The following is a 25,007-nucleotide window of genomic DNA, read 5'->3' as shown; positions in this document are numbered from 1 at the left end:
CTTTCTGCACCCCCCTCCTGGCTCCCACCCTCTCCCTCTCTCCGGATCTCTTTCTCTTTCACTTTTGCATGCCCTGCAACCTTTTAAAATGTTGCCCCTTTCCTGTGATTCGTCAGACGCAGCAGCATGTGCCCCCTCTCTCTCTCCCGCTCCCTCTCTCTCCCTTTTTGTCTCTCTCTCCCTCTCCCTCTCCCCCATCTCTGATTAGATACACTGATTCTTCATTCAATGGACGTCATTTAGAACAGGCTCTGCCTTGAGTTGCCTTCTCGCTTCACGCTCGATTTCCAGCCATTCTTCCCTTATTAAGTGTTCGTGTAATATTAATAGTCATGAATATCTGCTATTAGGAGTCTCCAGGAAGGCAGCAGATCTGTTATTAGGAGCTCAAGTGAAGCAGCAGCTAAGTCAAAGGAGAAAAAGAAAGAGTCAGAGGAAAAAAAAAACGGATTAAGAAACAAACACACACACGCTAAAGAAAAAAAAAAAGGAAAAAACCGCCAAAAAAAAAAAAAAAAAAAAACCCCCAAAAAAAAAAAAAAAAAACAAAACAAAACAAAAAAAAAAAAAAAGAAAAAAAGCAACCAACTTTGACTCCTCACACCGCGCCAGGATAGAGAGCTCGCCTTGGGAACACCCGATGAAGGGCAGCAGAGATCGGTGCAAGTTCTGATGGATTATCGTGGCGCGCCCGCGGTGCAGGAGCAGCCCCGGCGCCCCGGTCCCGCCGCCCGCGCCCGCACCCGCGGGGCTCCGCCGGGGGCTGCGCGCTTCGCCGGTCCCTTTCCTCTGCCTTTTTGTTGTTTTTTTTTTTCTGCCTTGACTTGTAACCCCCGACTCTTCGCAGATGTTAGTGCACAGTTTTTCGGCTATGGTGAGTTGCTTCACGTTTCTCTCGGAGGGGTTCGGTGCGCGCTGGGTGTTGCTATTGTTGTCGGCGGTGGCAGTGGGGGTTTCGCACCCAGCTTTCCGGAGAGGGCTTTTTTTTTTCCTTTCCTGCATTTTTATAAATTCGGTGGTTTACGTTTTCCCCTTCTCTCTTTATTTTTCTTTTCTTCCCTCCCCCTCCCCCCCCCTTTTTTTTTTTTGGTCTGCTTCGAGCGAACGGCAAAAGGCTTTGCTTGGACCTTACCGCTTCGATTCCTTAACCTTGCCACCTGCAAACGTAGTATTTTCGCTTTCTCGTTTCTCTGTTTCGGAACCGTAGTTCTTTCCTTCGAATCCTCCTCCGTGGAGGCCATTCCTTTTGCCCCAGACGTTCATGCGGGCTCATCTGCCCGCTCTCGAGAGCCGGCAGAGCCGTGCCCAAGCTCCCGGGCTCCTTTCGGTGCCGCTCGCCCGTCGGGGCGGCGGCGCTTCCCGCGGCTGCCCGCCGCATTCCTGCGCTTCCCCGGCGGCCGGGCCGCCGCTGCCCGCTCCGCTCCCGAATCGCACGCTGGCGAGCCCGGGCTTCGGCCGGGCACCCGGGGCTCGGCTCTCCCCGTAGGTGGGGGACCATGGCAGTGCTTTCCCCCCGAAACATTTGTGAAACTCTGAGGGGTAGCTACCGTTTTGTTTGGAGCCTATTTCGGCGTTTTCTGGTAACAAAATGGCAGTGGGCTTGGATTTTCCAGGGTTTTCTTGGGACGCGATCGGTAATGTCAGCGACAGTATTTATCTCGGCTCCGTTAATGGCCAGAGAAAGGATTTTGGGTTGTGGCAGAATTATTATTTCAATAATGCTCGCTTGTGAATTATTCTTTTTATTTGTGGGAAATACCTGCTCCTGAAATGCCGGGGCACGATCTGTTGTGATTCCACGCTGTATCGCCGCAATGTTTTATTAATTATTATAAGGTGTCCTGTTGTAATTATTGCTATTATTGCTCTTATCATTATTGCCGTTATTATTGGTTTTTTAAAAAGCGAGACTGCCTCTTAATTATTTGGGAAGGGAAATCAGAGGCAGAGAGATCTCCAAATCTGCTTTTCTCCGCCTCGGAGACGATGATTTGCCCCTCATTGCCCTGTAGATGAAATTTTCAATGCGATTTTGAGGAAAATCAGTTTGATATTATCTTTGTTTTTCTTTTCTCCTTTCCCCTCCCCCTCCTCCCCCTCCTGTGCTCCCGCTCCCCATCTCAGGAGCGCCACGACAGTACCAGCAACGGGACAGCCCGGTTACCCCAGTTGGGGACCGTGGGTCAGTCTCCCTACACCAGCGCCCCACCGCTCTCCCACACCCCCAACGCCGACTTCCAGCCCCCTTACTTCCCCCCCCCTTACCAGCCCATCTACCCCCAGTCTCAGGACCCCTACTCCCACGTGAACGACCCGTACAGCCTCAACCCCCTCCATGCCCAGCCGCAGCCCCAGCACCCAGGATGGCCGGGACAGAGGCAGAGCCAGGAGACGGGGCTGCTCCACACGCACCGGGGTTTGCCCCACCAGCTCTCGGGGCTCGACCCGCGCAGGGACTACCGGCGGCACGACGACCTGCTGCACGCCCCGCACGGGCTGGGCTCGGGGCTGGCCGACCTGCCCCTCCACTCCATCCCCCACGCCATCGAGGACGTGCCGGTAAGCCAAGGAGTCGCCCCGGGGCCCACTCGTCCCTTTTACCGCGGGAGCTCAACGTCGGGGGGGAGAGGGAGGGAGCGAGGGGAACCCCCCCTCCCCGAAAAAAAAAGAGGAAGGGAAGAAGAGAACTCCCCCCCTCCTGTCCCCCAGGGAAAAGTGAAGCCCCCACCTAGAACAAAAGGTTCTCGCAGCTCGTCCCTGAGTGGCGTCTCCCCGCTAACTTGCCCACTAAAATATAAATAAATCAAATTACTGTCATCGTTAACAATATCTTTCCTTCTCAATGACAATAAGCTGTTACGATTGGAAGAATATATAATATCACCACAGGGCCGTGCATTTGGGGATTTCTTACTGCCTTGGGAAAGACACGAGTCTGAAATGCCTGTGAGGACATTTAACGAGATCTCACAAATGTAAAGGGGGGGTGGGGGGGTGGGGAACTAGGTGAAAGTGGCCTAAGAAGGAAAAATTGGTTTCCTATGATTACAGGACTGGCATATGGAATAACCACATCCAAAGTTGTAAGAGGGTATGGGCAGATCCTCTTCTCTAAAGGAATTAATTGACAAATCAGGGAAGAGGTATACTGAAATGCTGCCGCCTTCTTTTAGTAGCGGTGCTAAGGGATGACCTCATAAATCATTACCTATAGGTTATCGAATTTGAGTCAGACCTGCTACACCCTATATTAAATCAAATCTTGGGAGCCTATTGGAGGATGCATTATTTGGGGGACCTAATTCTATTATCGATGAGTACAGTCCTTAAAAATGATTTCTAATTAAGCATGACATTAGTGCACAGGCTACTTACAAAGCAAGCCAGGGCTATTGTTCAGTTAGGAAAGTGGCCTTATGCAACATGATAGGTCGTGATCAAAGTTCATCTTTCTGGGTTTCTCCCTGAAAATGGAATTAGAACACGGCAATAAATTTATTAAAACCCACAGAGCTCATGCTGAGGGACTGAAGCTACTCGACTTGCAGGAGGAAAAAGGAGGAGGGACCTGTGGTATCTGGATGTGATTTTTGCTGAAATGCCATCCCAAATTACGGGATCAAATATTACAACAATATATTCGCTGACAGTTTAATGAGTACAGTTTCGTGTTGCAAGGATAATGTTCAGATGAACTTACCTATTTTTGGGGGTCATTTTGAAATCTTTTGTAAATTATACTCGGAGAAAATAGTGAATTTATTACAGCCCTCATCTGGCTAAATTAGCCACAGAAAATTGCTGGTTGTGTTTAGCAGTTTTGCAATAAACGCATACGTTTTCCAAAGTGGAGGATTTAGTAAGCAATTTGGATCCGTTAAAAGCAGGTCGACTCTTTAAACTTGATATAAAATAACATGGAGGCAATCGTATGAATAAACTAATTTGTTGACTGCAAGCCCCTGATTGCTGTAGGAAAACATGACCTAAAATGTTCTCTTGAATTCTCCCTCTCCTCAGTTGTGCTTCATGGCAGTGGGCTGATTCAGGAAGCCTCCTCTTCAGATCTATGAATTAATAGCATTGCTATACTTCGTGAAAACCAAATGCCATCTGGTTTAAATCCTTGAGCCAGTCTGGCCATTTTTTTTTCTCTGTAAGGCTGAATCAGCAGGCTTCACGAAGGAGAGTATAAAATAAGAGGGTGCATCTTTTAGGTGTATTTTATCTGGTTAAAAAAAAAAAAATCCGTTACAGAAATCTGAGTTGGGAGGATAATTTTTGAATTTTCCCGTTGCTGCAACAGTTAACCTTTAATAAAAACGACTGCTAAATATTTAAGAAAGTCAAGTAGATGGTGAAAATTATTTAATCATAAATATCTCTGTGGGATTTTAAACTTAACAGTCCTCCCTGTACAGAATATGTGTAGAAATAACACAAATAAAAGTATTATGCCACACTACATTTACTTTATGGGTTTAGGGTGCATGCATAAAGGGATCATATTTCCCCATATAGTTAAAACACAAGAACTGCAGCAGTAGTAATTTCTGAACATTTCTCAATTTAATTATACTTAAATCCAGAAGCACTTTAGGCAAGTTACAAATGAGAGCATTGAGTATAATAAAACCTGTAATAAAGCAACTTAGTACCATCCACCCGGAATCATTGAGATCAGGCACAATTAACAGGAGCATAAATCCAAGACAGAATGGAAAATGTTAGAATCAGTATTATTGTTGGACAAAGACTAGAGAAGGAAGTAATAGTTTTTTAAATGGTAATGCCTGGGTTTTGTAACGATTGCGAAATCTTCTATCTCAGCAGCACTGGTGTTAATTTGTAAACACAGCCAGACATTATATTGCCTGTCAGTTTTTGGAATTAGAAAACATGATTTCATTTGACTTTCTAATCACGTCGTGACTCGGCCGCGCGAACCCCAGCTGTAGCCGCGGCCGCGGAACCTGCGAGGGGACAATAGTGGGGAGCCCGGGGGTGCTCCGCGCTCCTTTGTGCTTTCCCTCCCGCGGGCGCGGGAGAGCAGCGGCGGGGAAGGGCTGGGCCGGCCCGGGGCTGCTTCCCGGGCAGGAGGGAAGGGACGGGACGGGAGGAGGGAGCCCTCAGAAGCTTAAGGCCACTCGGGCCCCGGGGGTGTGTGAGTGATTTATTATATTTTTCTTGGGGATCGGGGGAAGAGCTGGGAGGGATGCAGGATTCCTCTCGATAAAGGAAACCTCCTTCAAATCTCCTTCCTCCCTTCTCCCCCCACCACCCCTTTCCGTGGAGGATCTGTTGTTTCCCTCCCCACAACGTGCCCAGGAATGGGGGGAGCACAAAACTTCTCCTTCACCCCATCCCACCCCGGCCCTCCCTGCCTTTTGTTGTGGCTGTGCACTGACATCCCTGCCTGTTCCTTTTGTTGCAGCACGTAGAAGACCCCGGTATTAACATCCCAGATCAAACTGTAATTAAGAAAGGTAAGCTGCTTCCTTGCGCATACCAAACATGTCGTCACAGGCTGGGGACTGCTCGCAGGGAGGACTTACCCGGCCTCCCCCCTCTCCCCTCCAGCCCCCCGGCCCCGGGCTCCTTCCTCTGGCATGTACTGCTGGCCGAGACAGGCTGGGAGCAAAGCAAAACGGGCGATGTGGGTTGAAATCCGCCCTCCTAAATGGCCACGTTTGCCGGGTATTTTAATTATTATTGTCGTTAACGAGGAAAAATGTTAGCAGATGATCTAGAAAATCCGAGCCGGTCTTTTAGTGCATTAGCGAACAATTGGGTTTCATGGTCTGCCCCATGCATCTGGCTGACGGGAGGGCTTGAATCGTTGTTGGTAAACTGGAGCTGTGAATGTGAAATCGTTGTTCCCCCTCCTTCGGGTTTTCTTATTTAAATCACGCCGGTGATGAGGTGGATTGGTGGAGAACAAGGGGCGAGTTTCTGGAAACTGATGTCTGTCGGTGGTTAGGGTGGTTTGGTTTTCGTTGGCTTTGTGCGCTTGCTTCACTTGGAATTGAATTGAATTGCTTGGAAGCTGGTACCCAATCGTGCTAAATATTTATTGCAAATTTTCACTCGATTTTCATTTCCCGTCGTTCTTTGGACAACCGAAGGATTTGGGAAAGGTTGGCACAGGGCATTTTGCAAAGCAGGTTCTTGGTGGAAAGTGATGGGTTTTGTGTTTGGATGCTGTGTAGTGAGAACTGCTGTTGGAGTAAAAGTGGCAGGGTGGAAGGTGCAGCTATCTCCTGCCTGCTCTGAGGGGTGCTGTGGCTGCGCGGCCACCGGGAATTCGGGTACCCAGGCCACCACAGGAGAGAGGTGCTGAGCAGAGGCATTCTCCTCTCTAACCCTAATTGCTGTACAGCCAGCGAACCTGAAGTTTCATACACCCCCCACCCCCCGCCTGTAAAGCCTTTGTCACGTCAAATTAGATGTGCAAGGGATAAATCTTAAGAGATGCTCTTTCCAAGTCGACATGATAATTGGCTCTTTTATTAGTAATCTCAAGAGTTCGTTTAACTCCTGTTGTATCTATTAGCCTTCCCAGAGCTATTAATGTCACAAGTGATCTATCCAAAACGGAGAGAGCCCCCCGCTTGGTTGGGCTGCGCCCGCCAAGCGGAGCGGGCTGAGGCACAGGAGAAGGGAAGGCGGCCGGGACCGAGGCACCGCACGGCGGTCCGGCCCGGCACCTCCCCGCCGGGCAGGCACCACGCTGTATTTTGGGGTGCCGTTCCTCCGCCGCGTTACGGGTTTTCCCGGTCCAGATTTGTGCGCTGGCGGGGCCCCGGGGTTGCCGCACACCCTGCCGGCCGCGCCGCTGCCCGGGCCCTGCCCGCCCCTCACGGCGGCACCGACGTGCGGCGCCCCGCGGCCTCGGCGCCGGCAGGGGCTGCGGGGGCCGCTGCGGGGTCTTCTCGCTCTCCCCGCTGCGGGTCGAGGGATGTCCGGCTCTCTCCCTGCGCCTCCCGGCGGGAAAGGGAAGGGGTGCCCCCGCTGCGTCCCCGCTGCCCCGCAGGCGGTGCGGGCCGGGGCTGGCCGCGGAGAGCGGCTCGGGTGCTTCCCCCTCCCTCCCCGGCTCCCCGCCCGCTCCTCACCCTCACCTCCCTGCTCCTCCCTCCCTGCAGGCCCCGTGTCCCTCTCCAAGTCTAACAACAACGCCGTCTCCTCCATCCCCATCAACAAGGACGCGCTCTTCGGCGGGGTGGTGAACCCCAACGAGGTCTTCTGCTCGGTGCCGGGCCGCCTCTCGCTGCTCAGCTCCACCTCCAAGTACAAGGTCACGGTGGCGGAAGTGCAGAGACGCCTGTCGCCGCCCGAGTGCCTCAACGCCTCCCTGCTGGGCGGAGTGCTCCGGAGGTGAGGGGCGGGGGGACGCGGGAGGCGGGATGCCGGGCCGCGCCGTGCGGGCGGGAGGCAGGCAGGCAGGGAGGGAGGCAGGGAGGGAGGGATGGAGGCAGGGAAGGAGGAGGACGAGCGCCCACGCGGGGCGTGGCGGGGCAGCGCGGCCGGGCGGCGGGAGGGGGCCCGGGTGCTGTCGCCATGGCAACGCGCGGCCCGGCGCGGCCCCCGCCCTGGGGGCCCTGCGTGTCCCTGCCCCTCTCGTGGCCGTGAACACCCCCACGGGGACACATTCACTCACTCACTCACAGCCCCAGGACCGGCTTAGTGGTGGGCACCCTGCCATGGGCTCCCCCCCATGATGGCCTCACCCAGGCAATTAGGCAGTGCCTAGGCAGGGAACAACATCCAGGATTAATTAAGGCAGCTCCCATCTCTGCAGCCTCTGCTCCGAAGCCACAGATGGGCCATGTGGAGTTTGGTGTGAGGGCAGTGATGCTCTGGGGCTGCCGGCCCAGCAAATTGACCTCCTCCCTTCATGCCTGGGGAGAAGCTGCCCCCGTGTCCATGGCACCTTGGGAGGTCAGGGAGACACCTCTGAGGCTGATCTAGGCCATATCACCTCTGAGGCTGATCTAGACCTTAGCAAGGGCCGCTGTCCTCTAGATGTGGAAACATCCAAAGCACCACTCCTATATGCGGGATTCAGCTTTCAGCAACAGTTGGTCTTGAACCTCCCACAGCCATGTATCCCATCCCTTGTGCCTAAACCCTTTATTCCCTTCCCTGGAAAAGATGTGTTGGGGGAAGTTGTGGGTGGGAGCCAAAGTAGGAGCAGGTGTTCCTCCGAGCCCCATTTCTCATTGCCTTTCTCTGTGGAGCAGGGCAAAGTCTAAAAACGGAGGGAGATCTCTGAGGGAGAAACTGGACAAAATAGGACTAAACCTGCCAGCCGGGAGGCGTAAAGCTGCTAATGTTACCTTGCTCACATCGCTCGTGGAGGGTAAGTGACTCAAAGAGCTGGGAGGGCTCGTTTGGAAAATGTGCCTGTTGCTTTTGCCAAATGGGAGAAGACTTGCTCTTGGGTCATTCGGGTTTTCTTTCTTCTTTCCCAGAGTTGGTGCTGCTCATTGGCATTTGGAAGGGCGTTATTTTCTGTGTCTTAAGAGAAGATCAGGCTAATTGTGTGCCTTTGCTTTTTTTTATAACCTAAAACGGGTTTGTGCGAGTCCTGCAGACTCAGCAAAGCGTTCTATTATTTATCTGCTTTTAAGTTTCCGAGCTAGATGTTTTCAGGGCCCCATCTTGCTCGCTCATTCAAATGAGTAATCCCTGTGTGGGGTAAGGAGATCTCATTGAGAGCAGCATGGGAAGGATCCCTGTGAGGGGGGATTGTGGGCTTATGAGCCCCATAAGAGACCCATGAGTATCGAGTTGAAAGTTAGGGGCAGCAGAGCCTCTAATACTTCACTGCTGTTCTTCTGCCACAGGTGGACAACCAAGCAATTGTAAATGTCAGAAGCTGCAGCTACTTTTAAGTTTGTTCTCCCTCCCAGCCCGCAGCCACATAACAGTAAATCATTTAACTTTTCTGACATCTGCATTTGAGAAATGCGTGACCATTACTTCCTGAATTAATTTGGGAATCCTTGACCTCAGCCATGAATTAATGGTGTCCTGAAAGCCTCAAAGTTGCACCACTGCCAGCCCCCACTCCCTTTTGGTTCTCATTTTCAGAACACATGTTCCCTTGGCTATATCATTCTCCTCTGCTTTGGCTGGAAAAGGTGCAACTTGCTTTAATGCCTTGGGATGTCCTATGCTGTCTGTATGGGGAGGTGGGAAGCTCAAGAGTTTGCAGTCATTTAGTTTTGAAGCAGTGGCTGTGTCACGCTGGCTGACACAAAGTATGTCTGAGGCCTGCAGATAGACCCCTCTCCTTTCCCCTTACTTAAGAGTTTGGCTGTGTTTTAGACTGGTTCGGTTTGTAAAGTGCTTTTAAACTCAGCCTGAGCTGTCCAGGTTCAGCTTAAGTCTGGTTGTGTAGGCGGGAATTTGTTTTGTTGTCGTTTCATGTTCTGCGAGAAATGTTTCATGTTCAAAGAGACGGGGAAAGAAGCGCTGTGCGATGATGACTGGCGTCATTTTTTTAAACATCAGGATTAGTGAACAAACTATATTTATACTGCATGAAAATTACCGCGGCTTCATGTTTCTGAAAAGGCTTTGCAATTGCATTGACACGCTGTGGTAAAAAAAAAATCACGAGGGGAAAACTTGTAAAAAGTCTAGATTTGGTAGACGCTTAACATTATTTGTGATGTTAATGAATATGGAGAAGGTTTTATGGTAATCCATTGTTCTGTTTGGCTTTCACGTACAATGGCTTTGAAAAGAATGATTTTTTAAAAAAACAAAACCAGAGGTCTGATCTTCAGATAACTTAGTGATGGTGGCTAATTTTGGGGAGATGATAGTATAAACATTGCTGGGGCTTTGAGTCCCGTAGCGATGAGGCAGTTTCTAGAGTACTGTTATTGTTTATGATCCGCTCCATTTTATGGAAACAAGCTCACTGGACTGAGGCTTTGAAGCTCTAATTGGCGCATGCGTTCTTCCGGAGCTAGAGCTAATGGCAGGAAGCCCTGCAGTAAAAACCAACTGGTTCAGGAAATTAAAACCAAAGATTTGAAAATCAACAAAACAGACAGACTCGGTGGAATGACCCTAAAATTCTCATGGTTAATCGTTTGGGGGTGAACATATAATTATATGCGATCAAGTTAAATTTTAAACACTTAGCTGTTTAATGCATTTTATTTAGAAGAGCTCTAGGAGTAATTATGATCAATATTAATCATTGATGCATTGCAAAAGAATATAGAAATGTGGCTGAGGCAAACACATTTTCAGAGTAAATAGCTGTGAATAAAATGTACATAAATGGCTCTCTGTAGGTATGGAGATGTAAATCTAAGCACACATTCTAGGTGAATGGAGCCCGCCTGTCTAAAAGTATCTCTTGGTCAGTGTGAACTTCTAAAAATTCTTATATGAGATTTCACTCGTAACAATTGTTATGAAAATACGCATTTGCATTACCTTCGAGTGAAGCAAAGAAAACTGCAAGATAAGATGTAATTAACATTTCTGGCCCTAACTTTTTCAAAGAGAAAACGTCCAAGCTTTTGAGAAGAAAAGCTCAAGTAGAATGTATTGGGTTTTTTTGATTTTTTTTCAAATGGATTTTTGCCTCTATTCGATGTGTACTGATGAGCTGTGTTTCTTTCCATCCCCACCCGTGCCTCCCAATTTAGGAGAAGCAGTACATCTAGCTAGAGATTTTGGGTACGTTTGTGAGACAGAATTTCCTGCCAAAGCAGTAGCTGAATTTCTCAACCGACAACATTCCGATCCAAATGAGCAAGTCACAAGAAAAAACATGCTTCTAGCTACAAAGTAAGACATTTAACTTTCTGGCATGTTGCTTTGAAATAAGGGAGGGGGACAAACTCGAGTTTGGGACTTTTATTTGTGAAGATGTCTGTTTGCTGCATTACCAGTGGCTGATGGCTTTGTAGGTTGTGAGTGTGTGTGTTGGCCCTCCTGGTGTAGGAGAACTCTACAGACCAGCTTGGTCTCCCCCAAATCAGTTTGTGCAGATTACCTTGGATGTGAATTGTGAAAATTGAGAGTGGATGGTTAGTTACAGAAAAAGCAGTAATTCTTCAAAGCAAAACATCTTCTGGGCCTATTCACTTAGCTTATCAATTTAAGTTGAAGGGGAAGTGTTCCCATTGACAGTAAAATAAAACTGGCACATTAAACCGATTTCAGTTCATTAAAATCGGGAATGGTTCTTCCTGCCTAAGCAGCTCTGTTACTTAGCTAATACAGGGATATTAAAAATATATTTTAAATTACAATCTGTATGCAGTTAAAATGCTAGCAGAGTTTATTGTTGGTGGGGCTGCCTAGACTTCCAGGTGGTGTGTGAAAAGAAAATTATTGTTTTGGTATGTTTGCTGGAAATTAAAAGGGTTGTTTAGTAGCCCTTAATTACCAACGGAGGTGTCACCAAAGGGCACAGTGCCAGAGGACACAAGCAGGAGATGGGAGCTGCTTTATGGCTGGAAGACATTAACGTGGGTTTTAGAATACAAACTGTTTCCACACGCCTCTGAGCTCTCTTGCTGTAAGGTGTGTTATTTCTGCAACCATTTGTGCAGTGAGTGGGTGATATAACCTATCTTCTGCACCATGCCCTCGTAGCCTCCCTTCTCACCTCCCTGGAAGGAAGTTTCCAGGCGCTGGTTAGCGTCAGCCTTCCCCTCTGTGGAAAGGTCCCTTTGGATTTGGAGAAAGAGATTTACATATATAAATGTTTCAGAATACCCCAATTTAAATCCTCAGTTGCCGGATCTGCCCTCACTCATTCTTCCTGACACACAGGTGTGTGTTTTTGCCTTGTGAAGGAAGAGGCCCATATCTCTCTCTGGTTCCCCCCAAAAAAGGAATCTTCTAAGATATGGATAAATCCCTTAGCTTACCTTTGGAATATCATAGCCTGCCTATTGAGCCTGCTCAGGAACTTTAAACTGTGTCTGTTCTCCAAAGCCCAGCTGGGCAGGGTTGTGTGTTTGTGGAGAGTGTTGGGGGCTGAGATACAGAGAGCGGTGGGGCAAGAGGCATGTGTCTCCATGTTCCTGTTGGATGGGGCTGGGTTGTGGTGTCTGGTGTGCTGTCGTGTGTGCATGCAAGGTGAAGGGAAGAGGTTTGTGTGTGCTGGGAAAGTGTGAGAATTGGGGAAGGATGGAGAGGAGAGGGAGAAAGAGTATGTGTGCTCAGGAGCAGGAGCCCCCTTGATCCAGGGGCTTGTGCAATCTAGCAGGGAGAATGCACGGGCTTTGCTGCCGCCAGTGATGGTTCATTTCTCTCCCACTCTCTTCCCTTCCCTCCCTCCCTCCCTGTTCTCTCTGCTCCATTTGTGCTACAGACAGATCTGTAAAGAGTTCACCGACCTGCTGGCTCAGGACCGATCTCCCCTGGGGAACTCGCGGCCCAACCCCATTTTGGAGCCGGGCATCCAGAGCTGCCTGACCCACTTCAACCTCATCTCGCACGGCTTTGGGAGCCCGGCGGTGTGTGCTGCCGTCACCGCCCTGCAGAACTATCTCACCGAGGCGCTCAAGGCCATGGACAAAATGTACCTCAGCAACAACCCCAACAGCCACACAGACAACAGCACCAAAAGCGGCGACAAAGAGGAGAAGCACCGAAAGTGAGGATCCCCCCCACACACGCTCCTCTCCCTTCCCCCTCATAGCCCATCGATCCATTCATCTCCCTCCTCCCTCTCCCCGGCACCCCAGGCTACAGCAACAGAATGAGCGTCCTTCTGCCAGTCCTGTTCTCTGACTCTGCAGGACTGCTCTGCCCTCTCTCCACACCCCTTCCCAGCATCCACATTTCCATTTGCTCCTGCTTAAATTCCCCCCTCTTCCCACTGCCACCATCGTTTTACCCCAGTTTGGAGCCTAAGAGAACAGAACAGGGGGACGGAGCCAGCAAAGAAAAAAAGTTCTGTCTTGAGTTTGTGAACTTTTTTTTAAATAAAACAAAAGGAGAAAAAAAACCCAACAAAAATAAAACAAAAAAGGACTTTTTTTTTCTAAAAATATATTAAAAATTAAAAAAAAAAAAAACAAACAAAAAGAAAGAAATAATACTTTAAAATTCTATGAGCTTCACCGGACTGAATCACCACCTTCCCTTACATAAACTTCAGTTAAGATTGTAGCCATACTAAAAATGAAAAAAAAAGTGAAAAAGTACAACAGCAACAGCAGACAGACAAAAGGCAAAGAGGACTGATGACATTTTATCAGTATTGTGAATAAACTTGAACACAAAACACAAGCAGTTCCATGTCATATCTTCAGTTGTAGAACTTTTTTTCCTGTCCAAGGTAAAGCGACCAACTTGAACTTTCTATTGCAACACGATTCACAGTTATTATATAAGGGAATCAGTGTTCATGTATGTATATATTTATTTATGTGTAATTTAATGGGAATTGTAAATATGGTGAGTCTGTTTTAAGCCTTTTTTATTTATCTGGTGATCTCGTTTACCTCTTGTTTAGTGGGTTTTAAATCTTCCCCTCTTAGTTCATCATGTGGTTCATGGTACTTATTTAGATATCAGAGGTTTTTTGGGGGTTTTTCTCTGGGATTCATCATTTTTAGCCCTATTGTAGCATGTTAAAAGCGACAATGAAGCAGCTGAACAAATAAAAAACCATTAATTTTTATATATAATTAGTATGACATTTAGTTTCTCATTGAAGATAAAATAAAGTGATGTTGGACCCTGGCAAGGTTTTTAAACATGTTAGTGGTTTTACAACCCTTATGTGTTGTGGAAAATGAAAAAAGTTATTTTCATCCACTGTCCTTCTCCCAAAAGCACCAACAGAGCAATAAATTAATACTGTCTTTTAAAACAAGATTTAGCTTTACTTTCCTTTTTTTCCCCCCTCTTTTTTTTTCTCCCTTTCTTTTGTTTTTATTTTTCTCTTTTTTCCTTCTTCTTTTTTTTTTTTTTTCCCAAAGAACTTCAAACATTCGGGACCACCTGGTATCCTGTATTTCCACTGGCCATATTGGAAGCAGTTATAGTTGTGTTGTATTGAGTTGTGCCGGCAGTAGTTTCCATGCCTATCAATGTATCATAGTCCTTTGTTGCCCAGATAAATAAATATTTGATACGCTTTATGTCGATTTTTTTATTCAGTAGCTGTCTTTACCCAGGCGTATTTTTGTTCTTGGCAGTATTTTTTATTCAGTATGGTTACAGTAATTGAGTTTAACTCTCCCTTGACAATTGCTCCTTGCAATAAGCAGCTGAACCCATTGTTTCCCTCAAGTATAATAAAAACTTACTTTCAACTTGGAGTTCAGAGCAGGGTATCATTTAGATATTCCACTGAGTCTGTATTCAGACAAATGACACAATAAAGCACAATGTATTCTTTTGGATAAAAAATTGTCTGTACTACTAACAAAAATGACACACTATCTTTTCTTTAACCAAAACATAATTTTATTTAAAAAATAAAAGTTTTATTTTATTTATGTTGACCTCTAGGTTTTTATTTATGTTTATATATAGCATACAGAATTATAAGCCTATAAAATTTTGTACATGTAGTTGTCCTAACGGAGAGCAGAGATTAAAAAACACATCTCAAGAAGGACATTTTAAAAAGAATCATTGAGAAAATACTGAAAATTATTGCTATTAAAAAAAAATTATACTGATAAATCAGAGCTGGGTGCTCCCTCCCCCTCAAGAAAAAAAAGAAAAGCTCCGTAGTTGATGCCAACAAAATCATCTCACGGTTGTGAACTTTAGTGAAATCTTGCAGGAGACAGATTATTTCTGATTGATGGTTCGTGTTTTAGTGGAATGCACAGACTGACATTTTGAGATGGCTGTGTCAGTTTGTAAGGAACTGAAATTTTTATCTTGAGGTTCTTGTGGAAACCAGTTGTGAAACAGGGAAGTTCTCTTTAAAAAAATGGAGTGTGTGTCTTGAAGATGGTCTATAAAAACATGTGAGAATTCAGATTTTGAATCTATTTTCTTTGGCCCGGGGGTAGGTGAAGTCAGGATCAGGCTGGATTATGTTATATCATAGGAAGGGAGACTTAATACAGTTTAGAATGTAAAGGCATTTTAAAGAGAGGGTCTCCTTTAAGTGTTGATGGTTCTAGTAGTGGAGGCTGATTTTTCTCTTTCCTTCCCTCCCTGTCTCTCTCTCTCTCCCTTTTTTCCTTTTTTGCTCAGGCAGAAATGGAGAAGGTTAGGAGGGAGGTGTTTACAATAAAGCTGCACAGAGAATTAACATTTACTCATATATTTTGACGTTTGGTAGAGCTGGTGAAGCAAAGCATTAGATAAAGCCCAAGATGTTTCATTTTGCTTTGGTAATCTACTTATGGAAGGCAGTGTAAAATCAATCTTGCCAAGCAGAAAGAGAGTTGGTGGAGTCTAAATTCTATTTTCGTGAGCCAGCTAGTTTATAAAAATGGTGAATATTTTTTTCGATAAATTGAAAGTGGATCTTTTGAATGCAAAGCTGCAATTGTTTTAAAAACAGTTATTTATTATTTCCAAGAGAGACTGGTTAACCGTAAAGTAGATGTAACAAAATAATGAGGTGAATGAACCCTAACTGTACATATTCTTGACGTAAATGAAATGCACAGTACTGTAGCAGGTGAAGTGAAGCATTGTCTATCAGGGCTGTTTTTCTTGGCTGCATCTCAGATTGTGTGTGGGATCCTAACCTCAGGCACAATAGCATTCATAAACAGCAATACATTGCTGCTCTTTCTACGGCAACACATAAATACTCATTTTTAAACGAAAACAATCTTATTAAATACCATTCATTCATATCTGGATTTACAGATGCTTGTTACTTTTTGAAACCTGTACCCAATATAATCGTTTTATACTGGTCAATGTATAAAGCAGTCTTATGCTAGAACATTATAAGGTCATAATAAATAATGTTTTAAACATATAATTAGCTACTTCATGCTAGGAGAGCGCATATTAGGTATTCTGCTGCTGGATTAGCAAATCACCAAAAACCAGAAATGAAATGACCTTGCATAGATTTCTTTATTACTATTATTTCTAAGGAAGGATTTTACAGGCGATAATGAAAATCAGACTAGGTTCGGTTCAGCCTCTTCTGCTGTGACCATTGTGCAGTTACTAAAATGTGCTAATTACTTCAGCATTCTTTGGATGCATTTTTAACGTTGTGATCGAGGTGCAGCGGTGAAATTCTAGGTCATGCCTTTATACACTAAACAAAAATCTGTTGTTATTTTCCCCTGCTCCAGATCAGTTGAAGCGGGGGTGAGTGGTGGCTGAATGTTAGAGCGTTGCTGCCACGCTGAGCTAATTCCTACATGTGAACCAAAATACAGCTTGGTGCTCTTTCACCGTGAACAAGGACAGCCCTCCTCTTTGTACCGTATTTTACCCCACCCTCCAAAAATCAAATATTAATATAATTTGAGATTTAACTGGTGGAACAGCCATCAGGACAGCAATGCCCCGCAGCTGAAATAATATTTAAAATAGAAGAGATTTGACATTTGAGAAGTCAGTGGCTTGAAATACCCAGTTGTACTTAGCTAATTCAGTCCTTAACCTCTGGTTTCAAATAAATCAATTACAGTCGATTCCACTTCAGTTCAGAAGTGCACAAGGTTTTTAGTTAATTGAATACATTTTATTCACTGGCTAGGAGTATTCATTTATCCAAACCCTTACATTTAAAGGCAATTTCTTTATTGTCCATGATAAATTCGACTGCATAATCAGATCAGCTCCTTGTTTGTTTACTTGTCTTCTATCTCCCACTTAAATTCCACAATGTGCGCTTCCCTTTTCCTCCTTGGTACATGAATATCTCAGCCCAGACCAGATTCCCAGAGCCTCAGCCCTTATGTTAGGAAAGTGTAGCTAAAATAACTTGTGCCCTTCTGACAGGGATCAGCATGAAGTCCATCCCAGCTAGTGAGGGCACAGTGATTTAAACTGGCTCCATAGTCAAACGTGAAAGGTTGGGAGTATAAAAAAATAAATGGTGCCTTCGATTTTGTCCCATGCACCTTTTCTGCATGAAAGAGCTATGTCTTTGCTCCCTGTCCTGCAAAGCAGTGGGAGCTGTTAACTTCTAGAGAGGATTTGGACCCAGCTTGGTGTCAGCAGGATAAGATTTTTTGTTGAGCACCAGGCAATGAAGTTGTGTCCCTGATCCACTTTGAACAGATACTGGTACACACTTTGTGTGTGTTGTTTGCAGAATCCTGCTGGCGTTGGTTTACTGTTTTGGAAAGGAAAGGGGTTAATTAGCATCATTATCAATCACTAATGCTTGTCTAACGTGGCCAAAGAATAATCAAGTTAGGGAACTGCATGAAGCTAACATCTGCTTCATTCCAGTTAAAGATTTTTCCTTATATCGTTCAATTATTGGAAGTCCACACCGGTTTCAGGCTTTGTCAGGGCCATAAAGCAGGGTCAGATCGTTAGAAATCTAGAATGTAGGGGAAAGTGCAATATAAATAACAAATGGCTTCATTATTTGAGTTACAGGTGCAAGAATGGCTGTGAAAATGAGTAGGGTTTACTAGAATGTGTTCCTTCTTTTTATCTCCAGTACAGAGGAAAAAATAAATCAGCCAAGCCCGGTTCTTAAATCATTTATTCTGCATAGGCTGCAGCCTCTCCATTTGCAGTATTTAGTTTAGTAACTCCAAACTCCCAAAAAGAAATAGTTTAAAGCCAGCGTTTAGAAACAGAGGAAAAGTGAAAGTATTTTATGACCCATCACTAGCAAAGCCTAACTGGCTTCAGAATAGCAAAATAGCCTTGTTTTTCTTCTTCTAGTTAAAGTTTCCAGGCTTTCTTGGCTGAATGAAACAGCTGATATTTCAGGCAGGGTAAACAGATATATAGCTCATGATGGCAGTAAATATTTGTGTCCTTGAACTGTTACTCCTTTCTGGTGCTGGAGATATGAAGGTGACAAATCTGTGGCATTTTATTCCCTCTTACAACAACTGCAGTCATGTCACTCTGATGCTGAGTTTAACTTTGGTGGCCCAAAATTTTTATCATACCAGCAGAGCAGTAAGAGCATCTTCACTGAGTGAATGTAGTGTAGAAGTCAGGGTAAGACTATTGAGAGCTTTCTTGTAGTGTAGGAGGGACCTGCTTGTTCCCTATGGCACTTTTCTTTCAGGCTCTGATTTTGCAAGGCACATCCTGGCACCCAGAGCCTGTGGTTTCCCCATGAGTCCCTCCCTCTCAAAACCAGGGCCCTGAGGTTACTCCAAGCTCCATGGTTATTGTCCTGTTTTGTAGTCACAGAGCTCATTTGCACAGCGGATCTTCAAACCAGGGCAAGGAGGCTAAACTGGGGAAGCATAGCTTAGGTGAGGAAAAAATTGTCTTGTGTTCAGCAGGAAGGTGGAGGACTGTCAGGTGTGAAGCGCAAGCCATTTCTCCATGTTGTTCCTTGAGCATGTTGTGTGCACATGCACACATATCCTATTTTCTATAGGAGATCTACTGCATCTACATTAAGACCTTTTCCATCCAGAGATGCTCTCAAGCCCCACTGCTGTTGTTGCCTGTGGTATGGTTAATTCTCTTTGTAATAGTTGACTAAAAGCAGATGCAGGGGTTCTGAATGGAGAATTGTTTCCTTGTGGGAGTGTGAGCTGTGCAGTTACACTCGCAGGTTGAGGGATGTATGTTGCTTCTCTACAATGTTTTTGGTTATGTTCCTACCTGCTTGTTCACCCTGCAGAACTTCCTGCCTCAGCACTGCTTTGGGCAGAGCTGGCCCCCTCCTCTCTGCATACGATCCATCCTGATCCCCAAAGCTAAGGATAAAGAAGTCGAGATGTGAAATATTTAGGGCACATTTCTTGTTGCAGAGCATAGCATTTTTGGGGCTTTCAGGAAAAGGGAAGAGCTGCAATTCCCTCTTCTTCCCTCTTTCTTCCTCCCTCCCATTAAAGTCTGCTGGCAGGCACCCTTCCCTCCAGCTTGTCCTCCTTGCCCTCTACCTTGCTGCTGGATGCTGTTCCCTGTGCTTGTCCTGTCTCCTCCTCTCCTGTGGTGGAGTTTATCTCTCTGCCCTGCAAAGTGGGATGCCTTGGACAACAGCTGGGGAGACGCCCAACACTGCAGCAGGTGCTGGTGTGCCCAGGCCGGGGGAGGCCAGTGGGGCAGTGCTGGGAGGAAAGTGCTCCTGGCCTCAGTGCTCTTTTTCCTCATTAGGCCTAATGATCTACACTTTATTAGTGCTAAAAATGTGCTCCTGCCATGCCTGCCTGAGGTTTGGAGCCTGTCTATGGGTGTAGATGATCCAGGACTGCAGCTGATGGGTGTCCCATTGCCATGGAGCCTTGATGAGCATCCTGGCATGCTGATGATTGCAATGGGGGCTGGCTGCTGGGGCTTCTTCCCGTCCTCATGTCCTTGGCAGAGCTTGCAGCTATCCTGCTGGAAAGGATGGGGTTTTGCAGGGAGATAGGGAAAGGGAAAGGAAGCAGGGGGTGGCTGTGGCTTAGAATAAAATCAGATGGAAAAGGGACAATGGAGGTTTTGCTTTGTGTTTCCAGGAGGGCCTGGACATGGCTCTGGTAGGGGGTATGAAGATCACCCATTCTTTGCTTCAGCTGCTTTTGGAAAGTTTCCTGGGAAAGGTCTGGGGAAACTGGAGCCTCCAGCAGAACTGGCTGCTGCTATGACCTTCTTGGAGGCCGACTGTTTATTTGTTCACACTGTTGTGCCCAGGGAGGTTTTTCACCTAGGGCGCCTCTTGCTCCTGCCTATCTGTGCAGAGCCGGTGTGCCAGCACCGTGTGCACATGCGGCTGTACCTAGACGTGTGTGCTCATCTGTATTTTGGGTGTTTGCCTGTTTGTTCGTGTCTATCTATTTATCTTTATGGGCGTGTATATTTCTCTCTCCATCCCTGAGACTTTTGGAGAGGCTGGGATAAGAGGGGGTGGGGTGGGCTGTCTCCCGGATAGTTGATATTCCAGGTTCAGCCTCTTTCTCCGCTCTCATTCTCTAAACCCAGCCAGGGGGAGTGTCGCCCCAGGCCGAACATATGCTTCTTTCCATTGCACTAATCCACCTTCAGCGTGGAGGAATAATTGCTCGAGTGTCCATGGCTCCTCGGCGCTTTGTCCCTCGCTGGCTCCCATCAGCTTGGCACACGCCATTTCAATAAAATCCTTTCAGAGCCCTGTCTCCTTTTATCACGTCCCCGCTCCGCCGAGAGGAGGGAGGGGAGGACCGGGCTCCCCGCAGCCCCGGCGGGCCGAGCCGAGCCAGACCGGGTCTCTCCACCGGGAACAAAAGCGCGGCCGAGCAGCACCGGGCTGAGGTTGCTCTGTCTGCAAAGGCATTAAAGTATGATGTTGTTATTGTGGGGAAAAAAAAAAAAAGAAAAAGAAAAAAGAAAAGAAAAAAAAATAGAAGGAAAGCCATCCCGCGGGCTGGTTGAGCTCTGTTCGCTGTCACGGTGAAGAGCTCCGGTAGTCCAAGCGGGCATTAGACTCTGAAGAGGTGTGTAGAACTACCACCTCTCCGTGGCTGTGCTCCTGGTGATAGGGGAAGGGCTGAGAATTAGCGGCTGGAAAACTCCCGCGACTCTCTGTGATCGGCGGCATGGGAGATTTTTGCAGAAATCTGCCTCCATCCCGATTTTCCCCTTTCACCCGGCGAAGCCAGCCCCAACCCGGCGGGACAGAGCGGCTGGGCACGGAAGAGGAGCAGGGATGCTCCTGCCCTCCCCGCCGGTCGGGATCCAGGAGGGGCACGGTGGGGCAGGCTCTGCCCTGCTGCAGGGAAAGGCTCCATCTTTTACTTTTTTTTCTTGGCTCTCTTCTCCTTCAGACCAGGGAGTCCTGTTCTGTTTCTGACCAGGGGGGGTTAAAAATTCTACCTAGGACCCCTTAGCTGAGGGAGTAAAAGAACAGTAAGGCAGGATGGTTAACCGAGGGAAATTTAAAATTGAAGAGGAAAGAAAAGCTTAAAAAAAAAGAAAAAGAGAGAGAGAGAGAGAAATGTGCGCGATCTTTACATCCTTGAGGGACTCTTCAGGTCCTTCTTACTTGTTTTTGCTCGGCTGTCTGGGATGGCTGATGGAGGGCAGCCCCCCATCACCCCGGGCCCACCTTTCCCGGGAAGGCCGCAGCGCTCCCTAAGGCTGCCTGTTGTCCTGTCCGCCCTGCTGCTGCTGGGAGGTGGGGACAGGGGGGCTCCGGGTGCGGGTCCTGCCTCCCCGTCAGCGCTGTTGTGTTCGCCGCAGGTGAGGACCGAGACTTTCACAAGAGAGCGGGGAGTCGGGCCACCGATGGGCTGGCCGCATTTCACACCCTGCCGTCCGTCCTTCCTCCCCACCCTGCGCTCCGAGGGAGCCCGCAGAGCCCCGACCCGGCCGAAAGTGCCCCGGGAGCTGCGGGGGGCTTTGCCGGGACACCCAGGCCGGAGCGGGGCCGAGAGCACCGGGGAGATGCCGCGGGGCAGAGCCGCCCGAAAACACGCGGCCGCCCGGGAGTGTGCCGGCGTTTGCTCCTGTCAGTGTGTGCTCCGCGAATCCCTGAATAGTTTTTGTTACTAAAGCGTGTGTCTTTCCTGCTGCTGAGAAAAATCGCCTTTATCTATCTAGTAAAAAAAAAAAAATCCCCTTTCGACTATTCCACTACGTTTGTATTTAACCGCAACATCCACAGAAACTGCCTTATGAAAACCAGACTTTTCTATGAAAAGACTCTTCTGGCAGCAATTAGTCTGGCTTTCTTTAACAAAATTCTTTGTAATGTCATTCAGCGGAAAAAAAATAATCCCAGGATAATTCTGATTACACAGTTAAAAAAAATTAAAATAAAAAAATAAAATTAGCATATTCGGGTTTGCCCTGGGGAAAAAACAAAATAAAAAGGTTTACATTTCCTATTGATCGGAAAAAACTCTCTGAGATTGTGCGAGGGTGGGCTTTCACGGGAAACAGACTCGTTCAGTTCCTGTGATGGGCGTAGAGGGCATTAACGCACACACTCGTTACCGAGTTATTCTGGGGACTTTTCCCCAGCCTCGCAGCCCAGCCGCACCTCGGCCGGGAAGCGGCAGGCGGGCGGGAGTGCCGCTGCCTCCGGTGGGAGGCTCGTGTCCGGCCCCACGCAGCTGCGCCGCCCCCCGGCAGGCAGCGCAGGGAGGAGCGCTTCCCTTCCCTCCGCAGCCCTCCTCCGCAGCCGGCTGTCCCCGCGTGGGTCCCGACCCCCAGCAGGGCAGAGGTTGTCACCCCGGCTCCTGGGCGGCAGCCTGCCTGCCCACCGGAGGAGGATGAGCAAGTGGGGGAGTGAGGGGGGAAATGTGGCCCCGGGAGGCGGGGGAGGGTGGGGTAGCTGCCTACCTGGGAGCGTGTCGCGGATGCTCGGGCAGAGCCAGTCCCTCCGCCTCATTCGCAGGGTTTTGCTACTTTCCCCCTCCTTCTCTCTCTCTCTCTCCGTGCTCTGGTGAAAAGGTTGCGTGTTCCAGCCCAGAGAGTCAAACGTTAAATTGTTAAACCAGAGTTTAACCAGGAAAGCAGGGGGGAGAACGAGAAAAAAAAAAATAGGCGTGTTTATATTTCAGATATTTTAAAAGGTCGGCTTTAATTAGGTTAAATACAAGTATTATTGGCCCAGAAGCACATACTGCCATAAGCTCGTTATAAGCCTAATTGCAAAGCAGGAAAAAAAAAAAAGAAGAAAAGAAAAGTGCGTGTGGAGAGAGACGCCGTACTCTTTGGGCACGACCCACCTCCTAAAGTGCGTGCGTGGGGATGCTCCGTAACCGCGGCGTGGGGCGCCGCGCATCCCCACGCGGGACGGCCAGGGTAGGCTGCGCACCCCGGCTGCCATCCTTTGGGAATGAGTTTGGTGTTTGCCCGCGGTGCTTGCCCGGAGTGGGGGGCTGCTTTTGCGGCTGAGCGAGGTGTGGGGTGTCTGTGCATGAATCTGCTGTGAACTTGCCGTAAAGCTCAGTCTCTCTCGACCCTCCAAACTAGCTCTTCTCCCCAGCTGGTCCTTCTCTCTCAACCCCTTGGCAACACAACTTGGGGGGGAAGGGGGAACCATTTGCCCTGAATCACAAATTTTCATGGCTTGGAAAGAAAAAGGTAACCCTCATGTCTAGCTCAATTAATAAACATGGTGATTTCACACCCAAAAGGAGGACATTATTTCACGGGAGCGCTATCAGCTCCATCACAAAGGGTCACAGCGCAGCTGTGGCGAGCCCGGGGTTATTATGCAGCCTGATGATAGGATCCCGCTTGCCATCCCGGCTCTTTCCTCGGGGCGACCAATAGCCCCCGGCAGGGCTTGTGCCACCTTATGATAAAGGACTTACCCGATGTGTGAGGAAATGGAGCAGCTTTCAGATGAGAGGTAATAAGCTTGCAGGCGAAGCCCCAGCCCTTCGTTTCCCCCCCACCCCCCGTCTCCTGCCTTTCCATTTAACTTTTTTTTTTTTCTTCTCTCCTCCCCCCATACAACAACAGCAAGAAGTTATTATTCATTTGAACGCAAACCTGACGCTCCCTCTCACCTCTCCGGCCCCCTGCGGGGAGCAGAGGCGGGAGACCCCCGGTCCCCCCTCCCAGCCAAGCCCTCACGGCTGCCGGTGGCAGGAGGAGCTGCCTCCCCGCAAGGAGGGACAGTTGTGGCTGATGGATTTCTGGTGTCAGGAATTGGGTCCAGAAGCTGTGAGGCAACATATTAACTGCGATCCCATAATCTCTTAATCACATTACATTTTAAGTGAGCATGTGTAATTTCACCCATCAATGATTTATTTAAGCAAGGGAGCACAATTACTTGTCTCGCACACAAACGCTGGCTGGGGGAGCATTGTTTGCCAGAAATAAGATCTGCGGTTTGAGGGACTATGTGTTTCTGCGTGCTGAGAAAGCCCAGACCCCCGCTCCTGAGGACAGGAGTTGGGCGGCTGATCCTCCTACACAGGCGAGGCGAGGGCGAGGTTTCCCACCCTTCCCATCCATCCATCCTCTTTCCAGAATCAGCCCGGCAGCAATGTCTGACGCTGGTGCGGTGAGAAGTGTCTTCAGCTGCCCGGTCCCTCCCCGGCGCTGCCCGCAAGCTCTTGCTCGGGGGGACGTGCCAGGAAAGCCAGGGGAAGGTTTGCTGGCGTGTGGGGGATGTGGCCCTTCTGCACCGTTTTGACTAAAGCAGGTATCATTTATCGGGGGAGCCGATATTGCACGGTGTCACTCTTCCCGAAAGCTACACTAAAGAGGAGGGAAAGTCGAGTAAGCCCTCCTGGCGCGTTGCTGAACACTGGTCTGAGCATTTGATTCCTCCGGCTCTGGCCTGGACACACCCGGCACGGTGAGCGCCCCGCATTTTGGCACGCCAGCCCGCTGCGCCCCCCTTCCCCCGCTCCGGGCTGAGCCTTTAAAGTTGCCCCGAGAAGAGCAACGCGACGTTTCAGCGGGAGGTCAGCATCCTCCATCCTGTCTTCTTTTCGGCCCCAGGGCCAAACTTGCCACCGAATGGCCGGTGCCGCTTCCCCGGCTGCGGGGCAGCATTCCCGGCAGCTCAGCTCCTGCCTGGGGACGGAGAGCCCGGCGGCCAGACCTCCGAGCCTCTCCGTCTGCCTGTGGAGAGGGTGGGCGGCCTCGCAGGGGGCTCCTCCGGCTCCCCCAGACCACCCCCTGGCTCCGGGCCTCCTGGTCCTGCTGTGCAGCTTGGCCCCAGCACCGGGCTGGAATCACCTGCACAGCTTTATGTTATTATGGTTATTATTGGCATCATTGCTGTTAACCCACCGCAGGTCGCTCTGTGCAGAGCGGCCGCATCCTGCGCCCGCGGCCGGGAGGGAAAACCACCCGAGAAACGCGTGGGACTGCCCTGGAGCTGATGGTTTCCTCAAACAGGGCGGGGGTTCTACACGTGCCGCTGTCTTTACTAAATAGTCGATGGAAGAAGGTCCCCGAGAGGTAAAATGTTCGGCTACAGAGAGAGAAAAAGACCC

At 48.4% G+C, this 25,007-nt stretch overlaps 1 protein-coding gene across 5 annotated transcripts in view; it reads left to right on the top strand.

Moving 5' to 3' along the window:
• TFAP2A (transcription factor AP-2 alpha) overlaps positions 1 to 13,045 on the top strand; it is an 18,986-nt gene extending 5,941 nt beyond the window's left edge. For 3 of the 5 annotated variants that reach the window (XM_039712226.1, XM_039712228.1, XM_039712225.1), the window contains exons 2-7: positions 2,125 to 2,559; positions 5,435 to 5,486; positions 7,143 to 7,374; positions 8,241 to 8,359; positions 10,674 to 10,815; positions 12,353 to 13,045. In XM_039712226.1, coding sequence (XP_039568160.1) covers positions 2,125 to 2,559; positions 5,435 to 5,486; positions 7,143 to 7,374; positions 8,241 to 8,359; positions 10,674 to 10,815; positions 12,353 to 12,641 — 1,269 coding nt within the window. In that variant the 3' untranslated portion in view covers positions 12,642 to 13,045. Of the gene's footprint in view, positions 1 to 539; positions 875 to 1,046; positions 1,581 to 2,124; positions 2,560 to 5,434; positions 5,487 to 7,142; positions 7,375 to 8,240; positions 8,360 to 10,673; positions 10,816 to 12,352 lie in introns of those variants that run through there. The other 2 variants (XM_039712227.1, XM_039712224.1) reach the window with 2 other exon arrangements.
• Positions 13,046 to 25,007: the final 11,962 nt, after the last annotated feature.

The sequence above is a fragment of the Passer montanus genome, unplaced genomic scaffold (genome assembly GCF_014805655.1).
Source record: "Passer montanus isolate IOZ18808 unplaced genomic scaffold, ASM1480565v1 scaffold26, whole genome shotgun sequence".
NCBI classification, from domain to species: domain Eukaryota; kingdom Metazoa; phylum Chordata; class Aves; order Passeriformes; family Passeridae; genus Passer; species Passer montanus.
Note: the sequence above shows the minus strand (reverse complement) of the source record. Positions and strands in the feature narration are given on the sequence as shown.